This window comes from Agelaius tricolor, unplaced genomic scaffold (genome assembly GCF_023055355.1).
Source record: "Agelaius tricolor isolate 1412-34295 unplaced genomic scaffold, bAgeTri1.0.p SCAF_29, whole genome shotgun sequence".
Classification (NCBI taxonomy): Eukaryota; Metazoa; Chordata; class Aves; order Passeriformes; family Icteridae; genus Agelaius; species Agelaius tricolor.
Window position 1 is genome coordinate 5,084,105 of NW_027269289.1, and position 18,295 is coordinate 5,102,399.

Sequence of the window (18,295 nt, forward strand, 5' to 3'; positions counted from 1 at the left end):
AGGGAGAAGGGAATAACCCAGCTTCCAGTGAGCTGGAGCCCAGCCTGCAGTGAGCCAGGGGAACAACCCAGCTTCCAGTGAGCAGGGGAAGAACCCAGCTTCTATCCAGCTGGGGAAGAACCCAGCCTGCAGTGAGGCAGGGGAACAGCCCAGCCTGCAGCCAGCTGCTCATCCTCCCTCTCTGCAAGAAGGGAGAGCCACCCACCCCACCCCAGCCACCCCGAGTGGGCATTCCCGGAGTCAGGAGGGCAGGAAGGAAAGCAGGTGGGTTCTGGGCAGTGCACAGGGGCAGGGGGAGCGCTCAGACACGAGGGGGTGGATGTGGGGAGGGAAGAGAAGAGTGAGGGGGGGCAGGCAGGCAGGTGAAGCAGCGATGGTGCAGAGCAGCCGTACCAGAGAGCGCGCAGTGCAGAAGGCGGGGTGCGGGCTGCTCAGTGCACCCCTGAGCACACTCACCTCACACAACCCTCTCACACCACTGGGCCTGACCTAGTAACCCTTTGGTGCACGCTGGGCTCGGGCTGGAGGCACCAAAGCCCCAGGAAAGGTGCGCTGGGTGCCAGCCTCGGGAGGCATCCGTAGCTGCGTGTGCCTGCCCCGATTGGCGGAGCGCGGTGACTTCACGCCACCCCATCCATCCCCCGGCTTCTCCCTGCCGGTCCCTCCCGGCCTACTTTGCTCCAGGAAATCAGCCTGGAGCCTGTGAGGCAGCCCAACAGCTCCCCAGAGCAGGGCAGCGGGCAGGCAGAGCAGAGGGAGGCAGGGAAACACTGCAGAGCTCAGACAAATCAAAGCCTCTGAGAGCATCACTGCCTCAAAGTGCTGCCTCAAAGTGCTTATTCATCCCGCGGCGCTCAGGCACGCAGCAGGAGCACGCAGGGACCCACAAACGGATTTATGGCAGGGTTTGGACACACTGAGGGGTTTGAACGCACCAAAGAGCAGCTCAGCCTCTGCAAAAGCAGCACCGAGCACTGCGGCTGCCCTGGGCACTGCCACACTCTGTCACTCCCCAGGGAGCAGACCCACGGGGTTTGGTATATTCAATATTTAACTACAGCCCTGGCAGACCCACGGGGTTTGGTATATTCAATATTCAACCTACAGCCCTGGCAGACCCATGGGGTTTGGTATATTCAATATTTAACCCATAGCCCTGGCAGACCCACGGGGGTTTAATATATTCAATATTCAACCCACAGCCCTGGCAGACCCACGGGGGTTTGGTATATTCAATATTTAACCCACAGCCCTGGCAGACCCATGGGGGTTTAGTATCTTCTATATTTCACAGCTCTGACAGACCCAGAAAGGTTTAGTATATTCAGTATTTTACAGTCATGGCAGACCCACGGGGCTTTGGTATATTCAATATTTAACCCACAGCCCTGGCAGACCCACGGGGAGTTTGTATATTCAGTATTTTACAGCTGTGGCAGATCCATGGGGGGTTGGTATATTCAATATTTGACAGCCCTGGCAGATCCGTGGGGGTTTAGTATCTTCTATATTTCACAGCCCTGACAGACCCAGAAAGGTTTAGTATATTCAATATTTTACAGCCATGGCAGACCCACAAGGGTTTATTATATTCAGCATTTTACAGCCATGGCAGACCCATGGGGATTTGGTATATTCAATATTTTACAGCCATAGTAGACTGAGGGGGATTTGGCATATTCAATATTTAACTCACAGCCATGGCAGATCCATGGGGATTTGGTATATTCAATATTTCACAGCCCTGGCAGACTCACAAGGGCTTGGTATACTCAATATCTGACAGCCCTGGTAGTCCCACGGGGGTTTAGTATATTCAATATTTCACAGCCCTGGCAGACTCACAAGGATTTATTATATTCAATATTTCACAGCCCTGGTAGACCCATGGGGTTTGGTATATTCAATATCTGACAGCCCTGGTAGACCCATGGGGGTTTAATATATTCAATATTTCACAGCCTTGGCAGACTCACAAGGGCTTGGTATATTCAATATTTAACTTACAACCCTGGCAGACCCACAAGGGTTTGTTATATTCAGTATTTGACAGCCCTGGCAGACCCACAGGGGTTTGTTATATTCAATATTTGACAGCCCTGCCATCAGCCTGTGCTGGAGGACAATGGCACGGGGGTGAATTTCTCCTTTTCTCAGGCTGGGGACAGGCAGGAGCCCTCAGCACCAAGGCAGCCCTAGGAAGGGCCATCAGCACAGAGAGGGCTCCTGCCCTGGCACACAGAAATGTGGATTTTGCCCTGTGTTTGTGCTGCCGTGCGTTCATGCATGCTTGCACAAACCCACGCTGGCACACTGCTCCTTTGTGCTCAGAATACACAAATGCTGTGGGAGAGAGGAGGTTTGGAGGGAATACTGGGAAGGAATCCATCTCTGGCAGTGCCCAAGGCTGGGCTGGGCAGAGCTTGGAGCAGCCTGGGATGGTGGAAGGCGTCCCTGCCGTGGGACTGGGTGGGTGTAAGGTCCCTTCATCCCAAACCATTCCATGGTTCCATGCAGCACAGCCTTGTCAGGGACACAGAGCCCCTGTTCCGAACGCTCATTTCAACCTCCTGAGGAATCCAGGGCAGACACAGAAATGCACAGACAGCAAATCCACACCCTCTGCTCCCCAGTCCCTCTTTCATGAAGCCACACATGTCCCTTCATGACATTTCTACTTCTGTGATTTTCTCCAAGTTCACAACAGCGTGGGAAGGGGGGGTGAGAAAAGCACAACAGCTTCATGGAGGCCTTTCAGCAAATCCTGAGCTACAGAGCCATAATTCTGCAGTTCAGAAAAAGCTGAATTTCCACGTTTCAGCCTCTCTGCAGCAGAGGCTTCCTGTGGCTGCAGCAGCTCCTGAACTTAAAAGCAAACAGGAAACATCTCCTGAGGAAGTGCAGCCTTAGGAAGGGAACAGCCCACTGTGAAATGCCTGAGCTCCGGGGAGGAATTCCAGCCTCTATAAATATCCACAGCCACGGTCCTGCTAGCCCGGGCTTCCAGCTCCTAATTGCCTCCGAAAGGATTCCTCAGCAATTAGAGAACGCTGCTTTTTGTCAGCATTACCCTTGCAACAGCCCCAGCTCACAGCCAGCAGGGCATCCTCTGTGCGGCTCCACGTTCCCCAGAGCAGCCTCACCTCCCAAAGGCTCCCAGGGAATAAAAAATTCCCTTTTTCTATTGATAGAATAAGAGCCTCACCTCTCAAAGACTCCCAGGGAATAAAAAAATTCCCTTTTCCAAGTGCCCAGCAGTGCAAACAAAGGGCTGAGCAGGCTCAGACAGATGAAAGGTGCAGGCAGAGAATTCAATGTGCTGCCTGTGAGGCACCACTTCAGCCACACTGTGATTCTCCCATATGGCACAAAAAAAAAAAAAAAAAAAAAAAAAAGAGAAAAGGCTGCAGGAGTTAAGGAAGCACCAAAAAAACCCTGTTTGGGTCTGTGAAAAGCATGCAACACAAAACCTGTTAGCGACAGAACCAGCGGGAGGGGAAATTAGAAACAAATCAGGAAATGTTACGGGGAGAGAGGAAGGGCTGCTGGAGAGAATGTCAGAATGCGAGGAGCAGAGAGTTGAACTGGTATATGCACCTCGGTTACAGGTGTACAGATCCCCAGGACAATGTGGCAGGTGGGCACAGTGCCGAGTCCTCCCCGAGGGCAGCAGCAGCAGCAGCAGCAGCAGCGGCGATGTGCAGCGCTGCAGATGCCATCACAGCATCGGCCAGCCAGGGCACACCTCCATCTCCCTGGGAAAAAAAACCCTGCAGGGACTCCCTCTGTGCTGCAGCAGCTGGGAAGTCACATGAGGCTTCATTTCCAGCAGGAAAAAAAATAAAAAATAAAAATGCATGTCTCTGCCTGCAGGCATGATGGGAGCTGTAGTTCCGTGGCCAGGGCAGAGAGCGCCCGAGAGCCATTTCTGAGCCTGTGCCCTGGAGCTGGGGCCCGGGAGGGACAGAAAGGTGGAACAGCAGCACAGCACCTTCTTGGTGATGCCTGCCTGGAATATAACTACCCTCTTCTGATTCCTGCTTGCAATATTCCTACCTGGAAAATTCCTACCCTCTTCTGATTCCTGCTTGGAATATTCCTACCCTCTTCTGATTCCTGCTTGCAATATTCCTACCTTTTTCTGATTTCTACTTGCAGTATTCCTACTTTTTTCTGATTCCTGCTTGGAATATTCCTACCTTCTTCTGATTCCCACCTTCTTCTGATTCCTACCTTTTCCTGATTCCTGCTTGGAATATTCCCACCTTTTTCTGATTCCTGCTTGGAATATTCCTACCCTCTTCTGATTCCTACTTGGAATATTCCTACCCTTTTCTGATTCCTACTTGCAGTATTCCTACCTTTTTCTGATTCCTACCTGGAATATTCCTACTTTTTTCTGATTCCTGCTTGGAATATTCCTACCTTTTTCTGATTCCTACCTGGAATATTCCTATCTTTTCCTGATTCCTACTTGGAATATTCCTACCTGGAATATTCCTACCTTTTTCTGATTCCTACTTGCAGTATTCCTACCTTTTTCTGATTCCTGCTTGGAATATTCCTACTTTTTCCTGATTCCTGCTTGGAATATTCCTACCTTTTTCTGATTCCCACCTTTTTCTGATTCCTGCTTGGAATCAGAGAGTGGAGAAAAACAGCCCTCCATCAAAAGGAGAAAAATAATTCCCCAGAGAGACTTGGGAATAGGAAGAATATTTGTGTTGGGAGAATGAGGGGCAGCACCCACCAGGAAGGCAGAGAGGCTGCCATGATTCAGGTTGTAACTGCTGCTTTCTTGAGCAATATTAGAAGTTTAAAATCCTGCTTTCACGCTGTGCTTTGGCTCTTTGCCTCCCCTCATTGTCCTGCCTGTTTGAACTCAACCTTCCTTTTGCCTGAGGTGGTGCAAGAACCTCTCCCAGGCCGGGAAAGGCTCAGTCACTCTGCAAATCAGAGAACTGTGACTCATGGCACACCTGAGAGAGAAATCCCCCTTCTCCTTTACTGGGCAATTCAAAGCAAAGCCATTTCCTAATTTTTGCCTTCACGGCCAAGAACGTGCAGCCACTGTGAGCAGGCAGCAAGAGGTCACTGCCTTGGGCAGAAATCTTGGTTGGTTTTGATCTTAGAGACAAGGAAATCCTGAATTATCTCAGGGCCTGAAACAATTCCCATCACACCACAGCCCAGCACCTGAACAGGGGAAGATTTCCACTCAGCATCACGCTGAACATGCAGACTCCCCAAACCAGAGTGCTTTAAAATGCCTAAATAAAGCCCTCAGACCTGCTGGAAGCCAAGCCTTTCCAGTCCATGAAGCTGAACCTTTATATGCAGGGCAACAGCCTGGAGTCCCTGGGCTGGCCCTGCCTGAGGCATCACCCATGGGGACACTGGAGGAACCAAACCTTCTGTTCCCATCTGGATCTGGGGGTAGCTCGTGCAGTATCCTATAAAAAAATAACCTCCAGTTTCAGATAAACTGGTCATGAACCACACTATGATATTTTTTTTGGCTTTAGGAATAAAAGCCCTTAGAGGGATGACTGCAGAGGGGGAGAAAGATCCCGAATCGTTCATTTCTGAAACCTGAGACAGAAGAAAGCAGCTAAAGAACACAACTGAGGCTGCAGAGAGGATTTCAGAGCATCACTGAGAGCCCCCCCAGCCCCTCCAGGGGCTCTCCCAGGCTCAGTGGCAGCAACAACAGGGCAGAACAAAGGCTGGCAACAGGAACAGAGGGTGCCCCTAACCCACAGAGCCACCCTCCCTGGGGAGCCCAGCATCAATCCTGGCTCCTCAGGGCACGGATGGGTGGCAGGTGCTGCACAAAGCCTGAACGCACATAAAGAAGCCTAAGCCTGGAGCAAAGAGTAAAGAAATCATGAACTCTTACAGAGCTGGAAGCTTTGCCAGACCCCCAAACAGGCCCATATTCCCATGGGAACGGCACTGAAACAGCAGGAAGGGGTTGAGCAGAGGCAGCAGCCAAAGGTTTGGGGCAGGGCTCATGGAGGGAAAGGAAAGCAGGGAGAGCTTCAGGAGAAGGATTCGGTTAAAGCTGGAGCAGAAGAGGGGAAAAAGCAGAGGGGCTGAAGGCATCCCAGTGCCTGACCTTGCTCCACACACCAAGAGCACAACAAACACTCTGCACAGGCCAGGGGGAGCGGAGGGGGAGGCAAAGAAGCAGAAGAAGAAAGGCAGAGGTCAGCGAGCACTCACACGGTTACAGTCATCGGCAGGAAGGGGGGATCTGTCCCAGGCCAGTCCCAGCAGCCTGAGGGAGCCTCCCTGCAGCAGCAGGGGAGGAAAACACCACTGGAGCCAAAGAGGATAAAATCCCAGCTGGGTTACACACGCACAGTGGGGCAGGGGGAAAAGCAGCACAGGGCCGTGACCTCGGAGTCCAGCGTGGAAGGATGCAGGGCAGGCAGGGCACAGCCCTGGCGAGGCTCTGGGGGTGCTGTGGGCACTGCAGCCTGGCCCAGAGGAAGCAGCAGTGACGAGGCTGATGAGAGGGCAGAGCTGAGCAGGGAGCTGCTGGAGCTGCTCTGCTCTCAGGTTTCTCCCATCACAGGCAATTCCATTTTAAAGGAGCAGCTGCCTTGGAGACCTTGGCCAGATGCGGTGCTGCTGTGGGGCAGGATGCAGAAAGCTGAGAGAATTCATTCTCTACTGAAACAAAGAGAGTTTGATGGTCATTCCAGAAACCATTACCTTCTCAAGGGCAGAACTGACCCAGCAGGCTGCCCACTACCACTCTCCCAGCTTTCCCCAAATCTCCTGTAACAGGGAAGAAAACACCTGAAAAAGGTGTGAAAAGTGTGCATGTTCAGCTCAGAAGGAAGCCAAGGGATGCCTTGCAGAGGTAAAATCTGTGAAGGGATGTTTCAAGCCCCTCTGGAATGGTTGGTACCTCTCCTTTTTGACTATGACTATCCTTTTTGATTGCTGACTATGAAATGTGAAGATGCACTCCTTTCCTTGTGCCAGTGCAGTGCTGCTGTGGGGTAAGATGCAGGAAGCTGAGGGAATGAATTCTCTGTTCATTTGAGAGTTTGATGATAATGGTTACTGGAATTAAATTCTCAAGGGCAGAATTCACCTGCCCACTACCACTATCCCAGATTTTCCCCAAATCTCCTGAAATGGCAGCAAACACCTGGTGAAGAGTGTGGATGTTCAGCTCAGGAGGAAGCCAGGGGATGCCTTATAGAGATAAAATCCATAAAAGGATGTTCCACACTCCTCTGGAATGGTTGGTACCTCTCCTTTTGGCTGCTGACTATGAAATGTGAAGATGCACTCATGTCCCAAGGTAACTACTGCAAATCTTTTCATATTCCAAAGATTTCCAGCACTGAAAGCACAGAACAGGCCATGATGAGGGGTGTGTGTGTGCTGGCTGCAAAGCCAGGAGAGAGCTGCTTTGTTCAGCAGGAGGACCCTTCACCAAACCAGTGCAAAAAACACCTCAAATTCCCAGCTCAGACCAGCGGAATTTTTCTATCCCTACAGAGAATGAAGAAGAAACGCCCTGCAGTGAGCAGCTGCATTCAGAAAGAGCTGATGGCTGTGAGATCCAAAGGGCTCTGTGAGGACAGCAGCATTGCAGCTGAAAGGAGCAATTCCCAGTGATCCTGTGAGGACAGCAGCATTGCAGCTGCAGGGAGCAATTCCCAGTGATCCTGTGAGTTACAGCAGCATTCCAGCTGAAGGGAGCAATTCCCTCTGATCCTGTGAGTTACAGCAGCATTCCAGCTGAAGGGAGCAATTCCCTCTGATCCTGTGAGTTACAGCAGCATTCCAGCTGCAGGGAGCAATTCCCAGTGATCCTGTGAGTTACAGCAGCATTCCAGCTGCAGGGAGCAATTCCCAGTGATCCTGTGAGTTACAGCAGCATCCCAGCTGAAGGGAGCAATTCCCAGTGATCCTGTGAGTTACAGCAGCATTCCAGCTGAAGGGAGCAATTCCCAGTGATCCTGTGAGTTACAGCAGCATTCCAGCTGAAGGGAGCAATTCCCAGTGATCCTGTGAGGACAGCAGCATTCCAGCTGCAGGGAGCAATTCCCAGCTCCCTTCCCAGCACTCACACCCTGCCCCAGCCCCAGGGAAACTGAGGCAGCCCCTCTGTGCCTCAGGAGCAGTTTCTCCTCCAGCTGCCAAGGCAGAAGGATCAGCATCCCCTGTGCCTCAGACCAGCCAAAATCCAGTTTATAGTGGGCCCAGATTGTCCAAAAATTCAAGAGGGAGAACAAAAGGAAATATGTTATAAAAAACAAACCTTTTCCTGCCCTCCAGTCCTGCCCTCCAATTTGTTGGCTCCACAAGTGGGTTTGTCTCCCTTATCCCTACATTATTTCTCCTCCCCTGTGCATTTATCCTTTCCCTGCCCACTGCACATCAAAGGAGTCACTACAAATTCAGAGTTTTTCCCCCATCTCATCCCCAAGATTAAGAGAAGCTTGAAATCTCTGAGATTTTATTAAAAACAGAAGCAGATTAAAGCTGTAGCAATCCAAGGGGCTCCTACCTTGACACACCCTTTCCACCCCACTGCTTTGAGCTAAAAATCTCTGTAAAAAGGGAAAAGATGACACTTCCACCTCAGAGACAGCAGCAGCTCCATCTGCTAACTCAACTCTTGATCACAAGAAGGGACACTCTGGGGTCCAGCTGGGATGTCTGACACCACATTTTAGAGTTTTCTTAAGTGGATACACATTTTAACCTCCCAGGAAGTTCTCTGAAATGGGAAATCCCCATTGTAAACTGGATTTTGGCTGCAAAGAAGCTAAGGGATGTGTTATCTGATGTGCATTCTCACATGTGATTTGTCCTCTCTGTTGGTTAGACGCACAGATGGAGTTCTCTGTTTGTGTAAGATCACTTTTCACTTCCCCTTAAGCAGCACTCCAGGTCCCAGAACATCCCCTAGGAAATTCTACACCCAAATAATACTAAACTAAATATTTCTGGCACAACAGCAAACCGGATTTGCAATGATTCACGAGAAAAAAACGTTAAAAAAAAAAAAAAAATAAAAAGGGTTCCTGGAGAGCTGCACCCCATGCCAGCCCATTTTAACCGAACACCACCTCTGTGGCACTGCAGCCACCCCACACAGGCTGGAAACAAGGGACAAATTCCCTTTTTCTGTGCAGCAGGAGCACCAGGAACACTCATGGCATGAGTCACATTTTATCCTGATGCCAGCCCAGCTGAAAGGAAGGTGGGTTTGTGTGACAGGCACACAAAGAGGGGTTGCCCACACTCTGCCTTCTCTCAGGGAACTCTGCGCTCGTTTCCAGCCTCCATTCATTGTTATCATCACTAGCACAGCCAAAATTCCCAGATCCTTGGGGTTTGGGCGCATGCAGTAAGATTGAGAGGACAGTTCTAAGCCCCTAAAGACATCCCACAGAGGGATTTTATCCTGGATTTTATCCTGGATTTTATCCAGCTTAACAAGGCATCCCTGTGAGACGAGGTGGGCAGCCCTGACCTCAACTTACAGCCAGATCTGCAATGCAAACCCCTCCCTGCAGGCTGTGCTGAGAGCAAAGCCTGGGCACACCTGGAGATCAGGGAGCACAGGGAAACGCCTCTGGGTCACTCACGGCCCCTCCTGGCTGCATCTTTGCAGGAAAAGGGGCTCAGAATGCTCTGCCAAAGGGAGAAATAATCAAAATAATCAAGCCCTAAGAACATCAAAAATATGGAATTTGTCCATTTTCAAACTCTGACCTCCTTTCTGCTCTCCCCACAACTTCCTGGGAAAATTCAAGCAGCCAACAGAATTTCTTCAACTTGTCTCTGTGGCAGACTTTCCCTTAATTCCCTTGAAAGCTGTCTGGTGAATTTTGATCCATCATTTGAGACATCTTTATGAGATTGCTCAGAGCAGCAGCGAGCCCTGCAGAAATAGGAGCTGCACAGATTAAGGAACTAAAATGAGATGCAGGATATATCAGAGACAGAGATCTTAAAGCTAACTGTGCTTCCCCATTTCCTCCTTTAGATATGACCTCTGTGTAAATCATTTGGATTTACAGCAGTGGAAATGTAAATAATTTTGATTTATTTGGTTTTTTTTGTGTAAATAGTTTTTTTATTAGCTCTTGTAAACTGCCACTTCTGTCTCCTCCATTTCCAGCCTTGCTCTCCATGCTCTCCTCTCTTCAGCAGTTTGTCTCCTCCTTAGGCTAAGGACTAATTTTCCCTCTGGTTCAGTAGGTTAATTTTTAATTAAAACACACTTTGCATCCTTAAACCTGATGGGTGCCTCGGACAAAGAACAAGTCCTTGGATCAAGCAGAGACAGGCTCATGAATTTGGGGTTAATTTGGTGGAAAACCAAAGTAATTCATGCATAACTTTGTCTCCTTTCAGTGATTCTGGGGTCTCTTATGTGCACACATCTCACCCAAATCTGTGGCTCAATCCCAGCCTTACCCACCCCTGGAATTATTTTAATTCAAGCACAATTATTCGGACCCTCTGCCTGAATTTGAACTTTTTTTTTTGAGAAGTTGTGTTTCAGCATCTGAGCAACTCAGACTTAATTCCCCACCTCTGCTTTCCTGGGGGGTGAAAGAGGAATTCTCCTCTTTTATTTCATAAATAGCGATAAATAATTTTCATAAATACTGACACAAGTGACTCACCCAGGCAATCAGCAAAGAACTGAGCTCTAAATTCACCCCAAACCTCTTTCCAGTGCATCCCACTAAATTCCTCCACCTAAAAACACCCATAAAGGACATTATTACCCCAATAAAGGACATTATTACCCCAAAATGAAGGACATTATTACCCCAAAATGAAGGACATTATTACCCCAAAATAGAGGACATTATTGCCCTAAAATAAAGGACATTATTGCCCCAAAATAAAGGACATTATTGCCCCAAAATAAAGGACATTATTGCCCCAAAATGAAGGACATTATTGCCCCAAAATAAAGGACATTATTACCCCAAAATAAAGGACATTATCACCCCAATAAAGGACATTATCACCCCAAAATGAAGGACATTATTACCCCAAAATAAAGGACATTATCACCCCAATAAAGGACATTATCACCCCAAAATGAAGGACATTATTACCCTAAAATGAAGGACATTATTACCCCAAAATGAAGGACATTATCACCCCAAAATGAAGGACATTATTACCCCAAAATAAAGGACATTATCACCCCAAAATGAAGAGTGGCTCCCTCTCTTCATTTTGGGATTATAAAGAAGGAGGCAGAGACAGAACTCATGTGGATTTGCAGAGGGAGAGTTTTTTCCTCAGGGAGGACACGCAGGGGTGGCACACCTGCCTGGCGGCCGTGCCACAGGACGCTGTGCCAGCACAGGGCGTGTGGACCATGGCAGCGCCTCCCAGCCCTCCAGGCAGCAGCAGCAGCAGCACCCACAGCTCAGAGCGAGGGTGGCAGAGAGCCCCAGGTGCATCAGAGCAGGGCAGGATGCTCAGAGTTCTCCCCAAACCTCCAGGAGCTGCCCTGGGAACCCCCGGCTGAGAAGGGAGCTGCACCTCGGGTGTGTGAGCCTTTGGTGGAGATCCTGCCTGGGAGGGTTCCAGCCATGCTCAGCTGCGTGTCCTTCCTTTCTGCACCTCACAGTCAGCTCAGCAGCTCTCTGCCTTGGCCTGGGGCAGCTCCTCTCAGCGCTTTCCCAGCTGTCCTGAGGCGGGTGCAGCTCGTTCCCTGCACGGAGCATCCCGGGCTCCTCCTGCTCCTGCTCTCCTCGGGATGCCAGGGCAGAGTGCCAAGGCAAGGGCACCCTGCAGGGCACAGCACCCAGCTCCCTGCCCTCCTCGGGATGCCAGGGCAGAGTGCCAAGGCAAGGGGCACCCTGCAGGGCACAGCACCCGGCTCCCTGCCCTCCTTTCTGCTCACATCCTCCAGCTCTGAGCGTGTGGGAACCCAGCACATCCCTCAGGCTGTCCTGAGCAGCCCAGACCCTGCCAGGGGGCTCAGAGACCCTGGCACAGAGCCCAGAGCACCTTGTGGGTCTGATTATGACCCATGGAGCAAATCACCAACCTTGGATGAAGATCATTGAGCCATGACAGTTCAGGTAGAAAAATAGTGAAGTTATCACAGGGTGGAAAAGGAGATTTTGGGGTTTTTAGAATGGGGGTTCAGAAGGCAAGATGGAGGGATCTGAGCATGTCCAGCTGTCACAGACATCTTTTATGAAAAATCCTTTCCTTAGGATTTTTCCTCCTGAGAAGCTGAGAGGCCTCAGGAACAAAATGCAAACAATGGTTATCTGCTGCTGTGGAATGCAACAGGTGCATCTGGGATTGGGCTCATGAGGTTGTTTCTGATTAATGGCCAATCACAGCCCAGCTGGCTCAGACTCTGTCCAACACACAAACCTTTGTTATCATTCTTTCTTTCTCTATTCTTAGCCAGCCTTCTGATGAAATCCTTTCTTCTATTCTTTTAGTATAGTTTTAATATAATACATATCATAAAATAATAAATCAGCCTTCTGAAACATGGAGTCAGATCCTCATCTCTTCCCTCACCCTCAGACCCCTGTGAGCACGGTCACGTCCAGCTTTTCTCCTGCCTCTCCTTGGCCTTCATCTCCTGCTGTGCTGGTGGCACTTTGGGATTGGTTTAGAGTAGAAGCTCAGTGTCTAACACAGGTGATGGGTATTGGGAAGTTATTGTAAAGATTGTACAGGCAGTTTTTAGTATAAACACATAACACCACCCTGGGGGCAGGCAGAGTGCCTGGAACTGTCCTGCTGGATGGACCTGGGCAGGACAGGAGAAAGAATTTTATAGATAAGGAACAATGAACAACCTTGAGACAGAGAAATGAAGAGCCCTGACTCCTTCTTCAAGCACCAGGCTGGGAAAAGAGAATTTCTAACCTTTCTCAGGGTCACTCTGACAAGCTAAAGATCCCAACATCTGGGTGGCTGTGGGGTTTTTAGGGGGTTTTTTAAGCACTGGTGTGCAGATAAGTGACCAGAACTGCCTTGCAGTTCTCCAAAACTTTGAAGCTCAGAGCTTCAAATCTGTGCTTGGAGGACTCTTTGTTACTGGTCAAAAAACAAAACATCACCCAAAAGCAGCAAAAATAAATCCTCTTAATTCAATTTCTGGGGGATCCAAAGGATTCAAATGCCTCAGCAACAACCTTCATCTGTGTTATTTATTAGAGCAGACAGCAAGCTCTCAAAGTCTCTGTCAGCTTTCACACAAATTCCTGTCCAGTTTACATCCAAAGGTGTGTTTGAGTTTGAAACTTCACTTTGGTGAGGTTTCATGAGCACAAACCACCAATATCCAAAGGAATACTGAACTGTCCTGCTGGAATGGACCTCAGCAGGGCAGGAGAAAGAATTTTACAGATGAGAGACAATAAACAACCTTGAGACCGAGAACTGAAGAGCTCTGACTCCTTGCAGTGCTAGGCTGGGAAAAGAGAATTTCTAACCTCTCTTGGAGTCACTCTAACCAGCTGAAGATCCCAACACCTGGCTGGCTGTGGGGTTTTTAGGGGTTTTTTTAAGTGCTGGTGTGCAATAGTCAATGGAGAAGTGACCAGAACTGCCTTGGTGTTCTTCAAAACACAAGCCCAGCGCTTCAGATCTGTGCTTGGAGGACTCTTTGTTTCTGGTCAAAAAACAAAATATCACCCAAAAGCAGCAAAAATAAATCCTCCTCATTCAGTTTCTGGGGGATCTAAAGGATTAAAATGCCTCAGCAACAACCTTCATCTGTGTTATTTATTAGAGCAGACAGCAAGCTCTCAAAGGCTTTGTCAGCCTTCTCATTAATTCCTGTCCATCTTACGTCCAAAGGTATTCTTGAGTTACTTTTTGGTGAAGTTTCATGAGCACAAACCACCAACATCCAAAGGAAGACTGTACCAGTGCAGGCTGAGGGAATTACATCAGCAAATGAGACAAAAAAACAGTAGAAAAGGTAATTTACTGTCCCTCACATGGATAATTTTAGGATCCATGCAAATAGAAGTTAATTGTAATTAAATTTAGGTTGCTGGTCCTAAATATAAGAGGTCAGCAGCCTCAGCATTGCTCTGGCTTTGCATAAATAGTTTTGAAATCAGCCCCTTCCAGTCAGGAAAATCCTGTTATCACCAACCTAAATGCTCCCTTTAAAATCCACCTGGAGCAGGCAGCAATTCCAAATGATTCCCTGCTGCCAAACCCAGAATTGGATCAACAAATCCTCCCCCTGTTTCACCTGTGGAATTCCAGCTGAAATGGAATTTCAGCCGCCCTCAGACCCCCTGCTTTGCTGTCCCACTCCATTTCCTGGCTGCAGGCAGTCACCTGTCAGTCAATTAGCGATGTTTTGTTAATTAGTCCGGGCTCCACAGCCATGGGGAGATGGATAATTGGAGGAGAAGGTTGAGCTACAACTCCCAAGCGCTGATTCTGAGCCAAAACCCCTCGTGGGATGTGCAATTTTAATATGGGATATTAATTGGCTCCTTAGGGCCAAGTGAGTCAATTCCTGCTGTTTCAGGGGCTGGATGCATTTTCCCACTTTCAAGCTGATGGAAAATGCAGCTTTTTAAACATTTCTAAAACCACCAAAAATCACATTTCTTCTTAGATAACTCTGAGAAGTGCAAGGAAAAATAAATCAGGGATAACTCAGGGCTCACAGCTTGTACCCAGCATAAGAAAACTCAGCAGATTCAGGCTCAAAACTTGACCTGGAGGATGCAGCAAAACTCCTCATCATGTGGCTCTGAGCACAGCAACACCCATAAATCATGCACCCAAATAAACACCAAAAATCAGCTTTCAACAGCTTTTGTGCCAGCGCTGCAATTTGAAACTGCCATTAATCAACCCAAATTCAAGTTTCTCCCAGAGCTCCACTGCAGTTCTCACCCAGGTGCTGCACACGAGTTAACCCAGCTTAAATCTGGAGTTCAGGATTGCCAGAATACATCAGAGGTGAACAAAACAGCCAAGCTCAGAGGTGTCTTTGAGGACAGGATCCACCCAGGAAACTCCATTTGTGGGTTTTTAGGGATCAGAGGTGCTGATTGCCAGCACACAGCATGTCTGATGAGGCTGCTGCAGCAGCTGGAATTTGGGGAAAAAGCCCCCAAAAGAAAATTCTGGCTATTTCAGGGGCTGGATGCATTGTGCCGTGTTAAAAGTGATGAAAAAATCAGCTTTTTAGACAGAAATTCTGGCTGGATTCATTGCCCCACGTTCAAGGTGGTGAAAAATCAGCTTTTTAGACAGAAATTCTGTCTGGATTCATTGCCCCATGTTCAAAGTGATGAAAAATCAGCTTTTTAGACAGAAATTCTGGCTGGACGCATTGCCCCACGTTCAAAGTGATGAAAAATCAGCTTTTTAGACAGAAATTCTGGGTGGATTCATTGCCCCACGTTCAAGGTGGTGAAAAATCAGCTTTTTAGACAGAAATTCTGGGTGGATTCATTGCCCCACGCTCAAAGTGATGAAAAATCAGCTTTTTAGACAGAAATTCTGGCTGGATTCATTGCCCCACGTTCAAGGTGGTGAAAAATCAGCTTTTTAGACAGAAATTCTGTCTGGATTCATTGCCCCACGTTCAAAGTGATGAAAAATGCACCTGTTTAGACATTGATAGACCAATTTAAAGCCCGTTTTTCGTTAACCAGCTGTGAGAAGGACAAGGAGGTGAGAGCAGCTCGGCAGGTGAGGGTTCAGGGTGCCCCTGGCACAGACTCACCTGTCCTCGGGCACGGAGGGGCTCAGGAACCGCGCGGAGTCATCGTCGTGGCTGCTCTGCTGGCTGCTCTGCTGGCTGCTGCAACACACAACACGCTCAGTCAGCGCTGGGCACCCCCTGGGCACAGCCAGCGTCCATCCCAGGGCCCCACAGAACAGATCGGGGAGCCCTGGGACACTCAGTTTGAATCCAGATGGAGGAAAACACAGAGCTGGGCAACCTCCTCTAAAACACTCAGTTTAAATACAGATTGAGGAAAACACAGATAGAGCTGGGTAACCTCGTGTAAAACACTCAGTTTAAATCCAGATGGAGGAAAACACAGATAGAGCTGGGTAACCTCGTGTAAAACACTCAGTTTAAATTCAGATTGAGGAAAACACAGATAGAACTGGGTAACCTCGTGTAAAACACTCAATTTGAATCCAGATTGAGGAGAACACAGATAGAACTGGGTAACCTCATGTAAAACACTCAGTTTGAATCCAGATTGAGGAAAACACAGACAGAGCTGGGTAACCTCATGTAAAACACTCAGTTTGAATCCAGATTGAGGAAAACACAGACAGAGCTGGGTAACCTCATGTAAAACACTCAGTTTGAATCCAGATTGAGGAAAACACAGATAGAACTGGGTAACCTCGTGTAAAGCACTCAGTTTAAATACAAATTGAGGAAACAGATCTGTCTGACCTCCTTTGGAACACTCAGTTTAAATCCAGATTGAGGAAAACACAGATAGAACTGGGTAACCTCGTGTAAAACACTCAGTTTGAATCCAGATCATAGAAAACACAGATAGAGCTGGGTAACCTCCTCTAAAACACTCAGTTTAAATCCAGATCATAGAAAACAGATCTGTCTGACCTCCTTTGGAACACTCAGTTTAAATCCAGATTGAGAAAAACACAGATAGAGCTGGGTAACCTCGTGTAAAACACTCAGTTTGAATCCAGATTGAGGAAAACACTGAGTGTTTTAGAGGATGTTTAGACAGAGCTGGGTAACCTCCTCTAAAACGCTCAGTTTAAATCCAGATCATAGAAAACAGATTTGTCTGACCTCCTCTGGGACAGTCAGTTTAAATCCAGATTGAGGAAAACACAGATAGAGCTGGGTAACCTCTTCTAAAAGACTCAGTTTAAATTCAGATTGCGGAAAACAGATCTGTCTGACCTCCTTTGGAACACTCAGTTTAAATCCAGATTACAGAAAACACAGATAGAACTGGGTAGCCTCTTCTAAAAGACTCAGTTTAAATACAAATTGAGGAAACAGATCTGTCTGACCTCCTTTGGAACACTCAGCTTCAATCCAGATCTCAAAAAGCAGCTTTGGGAGCTCTGGGACACTCAGTTTAAATCCAGATTGAGGAAAACACAGATAGAGCTGGGTAACCTCCTCTAAAACACTCAATTTAAATACAAATTGAGGAAACAGATCTGTCTGACCTCCTTTGGAGCACTCAGCTTCAATCCAGATCACAGAAAACATCTTTGTGACCTCTGGAACACTCAGCTGTAAATCCAGATCTCAAAAAAACAGCTTTGGGATCTTTGGAACACTCAGCTTAAATCCAGATCACAGGAAAACAGATCTGCCTGACCTCCTTTGGAACATTTAGTTTAAATCCAGATTGAGGAAAACACAGACAGAGCTGGGTAACCTCCTCTAAAACACTCAGTTTAAATCCAGATTGAGGAAAACAGATCTGTCTGACCTCCTTTGGAACACCCAGTTTAAATCCAGATTACAGAAAACACAGATAGAGCTGGGTAGCCTCTTCTAAAACACTCAGCTCAAATCCAGATTACAGAAAACACAGATAGAGCTGGGTAACCTCTTCTAAAAGACTCAGTTTCAATCCAGATTGAGGAAAACATCTTTTGACTGAAACAAAACATCTTTGTGACCTCTGGAGCACTCAGTTTAAATCTAGGTCAAGGAAAACACACATAGAGCTGAGTAACCTCCTCTGGAACACTCATTTTAAAGCCAGATTAAAACAGTTTAAAACAGCTTTGGGACCTCTGGAACACAGCTTAAATCCAGATCATAGAAAACAGATCTGCCTGTCCTCCTCTGGAACACTCAATTCCAAATCCAGAGTGAGGAAAACACAGAGCAGGGGAACCTTCTCTGGAACACTCAGCTGTAAATCCAGATTACAGAAAACACAGATAGAGCTGGGTAACCTCCTCTAAAACATTCAGCCTAAATCCAGATTGAGGCAAACAGATCTGTCTGACCTCCTCTGGAACACTCAGCCTAAATTCAGATTGAGGAAATCATCTTTGTGACCTCTGGAACACTCAGCTGTAAATCCAGATTATAACAAACATCTTTATTGCCTCTGGAACACTCAACTGTAAATCCAGATTATAACAAACATCTTTATTGCCTCTGGAACACTCAGCTGTAAATCCAGAACCCAGAAAACATCTGGGACCAGAAACATGTGACCTCTGGAACAGTCAATTTTAAATCCAGATCAAGGAAAACACAAACAGAGCTGGGAAACTCCTCTGGAACACCCAACTGTAAACCCAG

At 47.9% G+C, this 18,295-nt stretch overlaps 1 protein-coding gene across 5 annotated transcripts in view; it reads right to left on the reverse strand.

Annotated features, from left to right (window-relative positions):
- GRAMD1B (GRAM domain containing 1B) overlaps nt 1-18,295 on the reverse strand; it is a 170,485-nt gene that overhangs the window by 89,991 nt on the left and 62,199 nt on the right. For 4 of the 5 annotated variants that reach the window (XM_071449480.1, XM_071449481.1, XM_071449484.1 and 1 more), the window contains one exon: nt 15,746-15,823. In XM_071449480.1, coding sequence (XP_071305581.1) covers nt 15,746-15,823 — 78 coding nt within the window. Of the gene's footprint in view, nt 1-456; nt 548-15,745; nt 15,824-18,295 lie in introns of those variants that run through there. The other variant, XM_071449489.1, reaches the window with a different exon arrangement.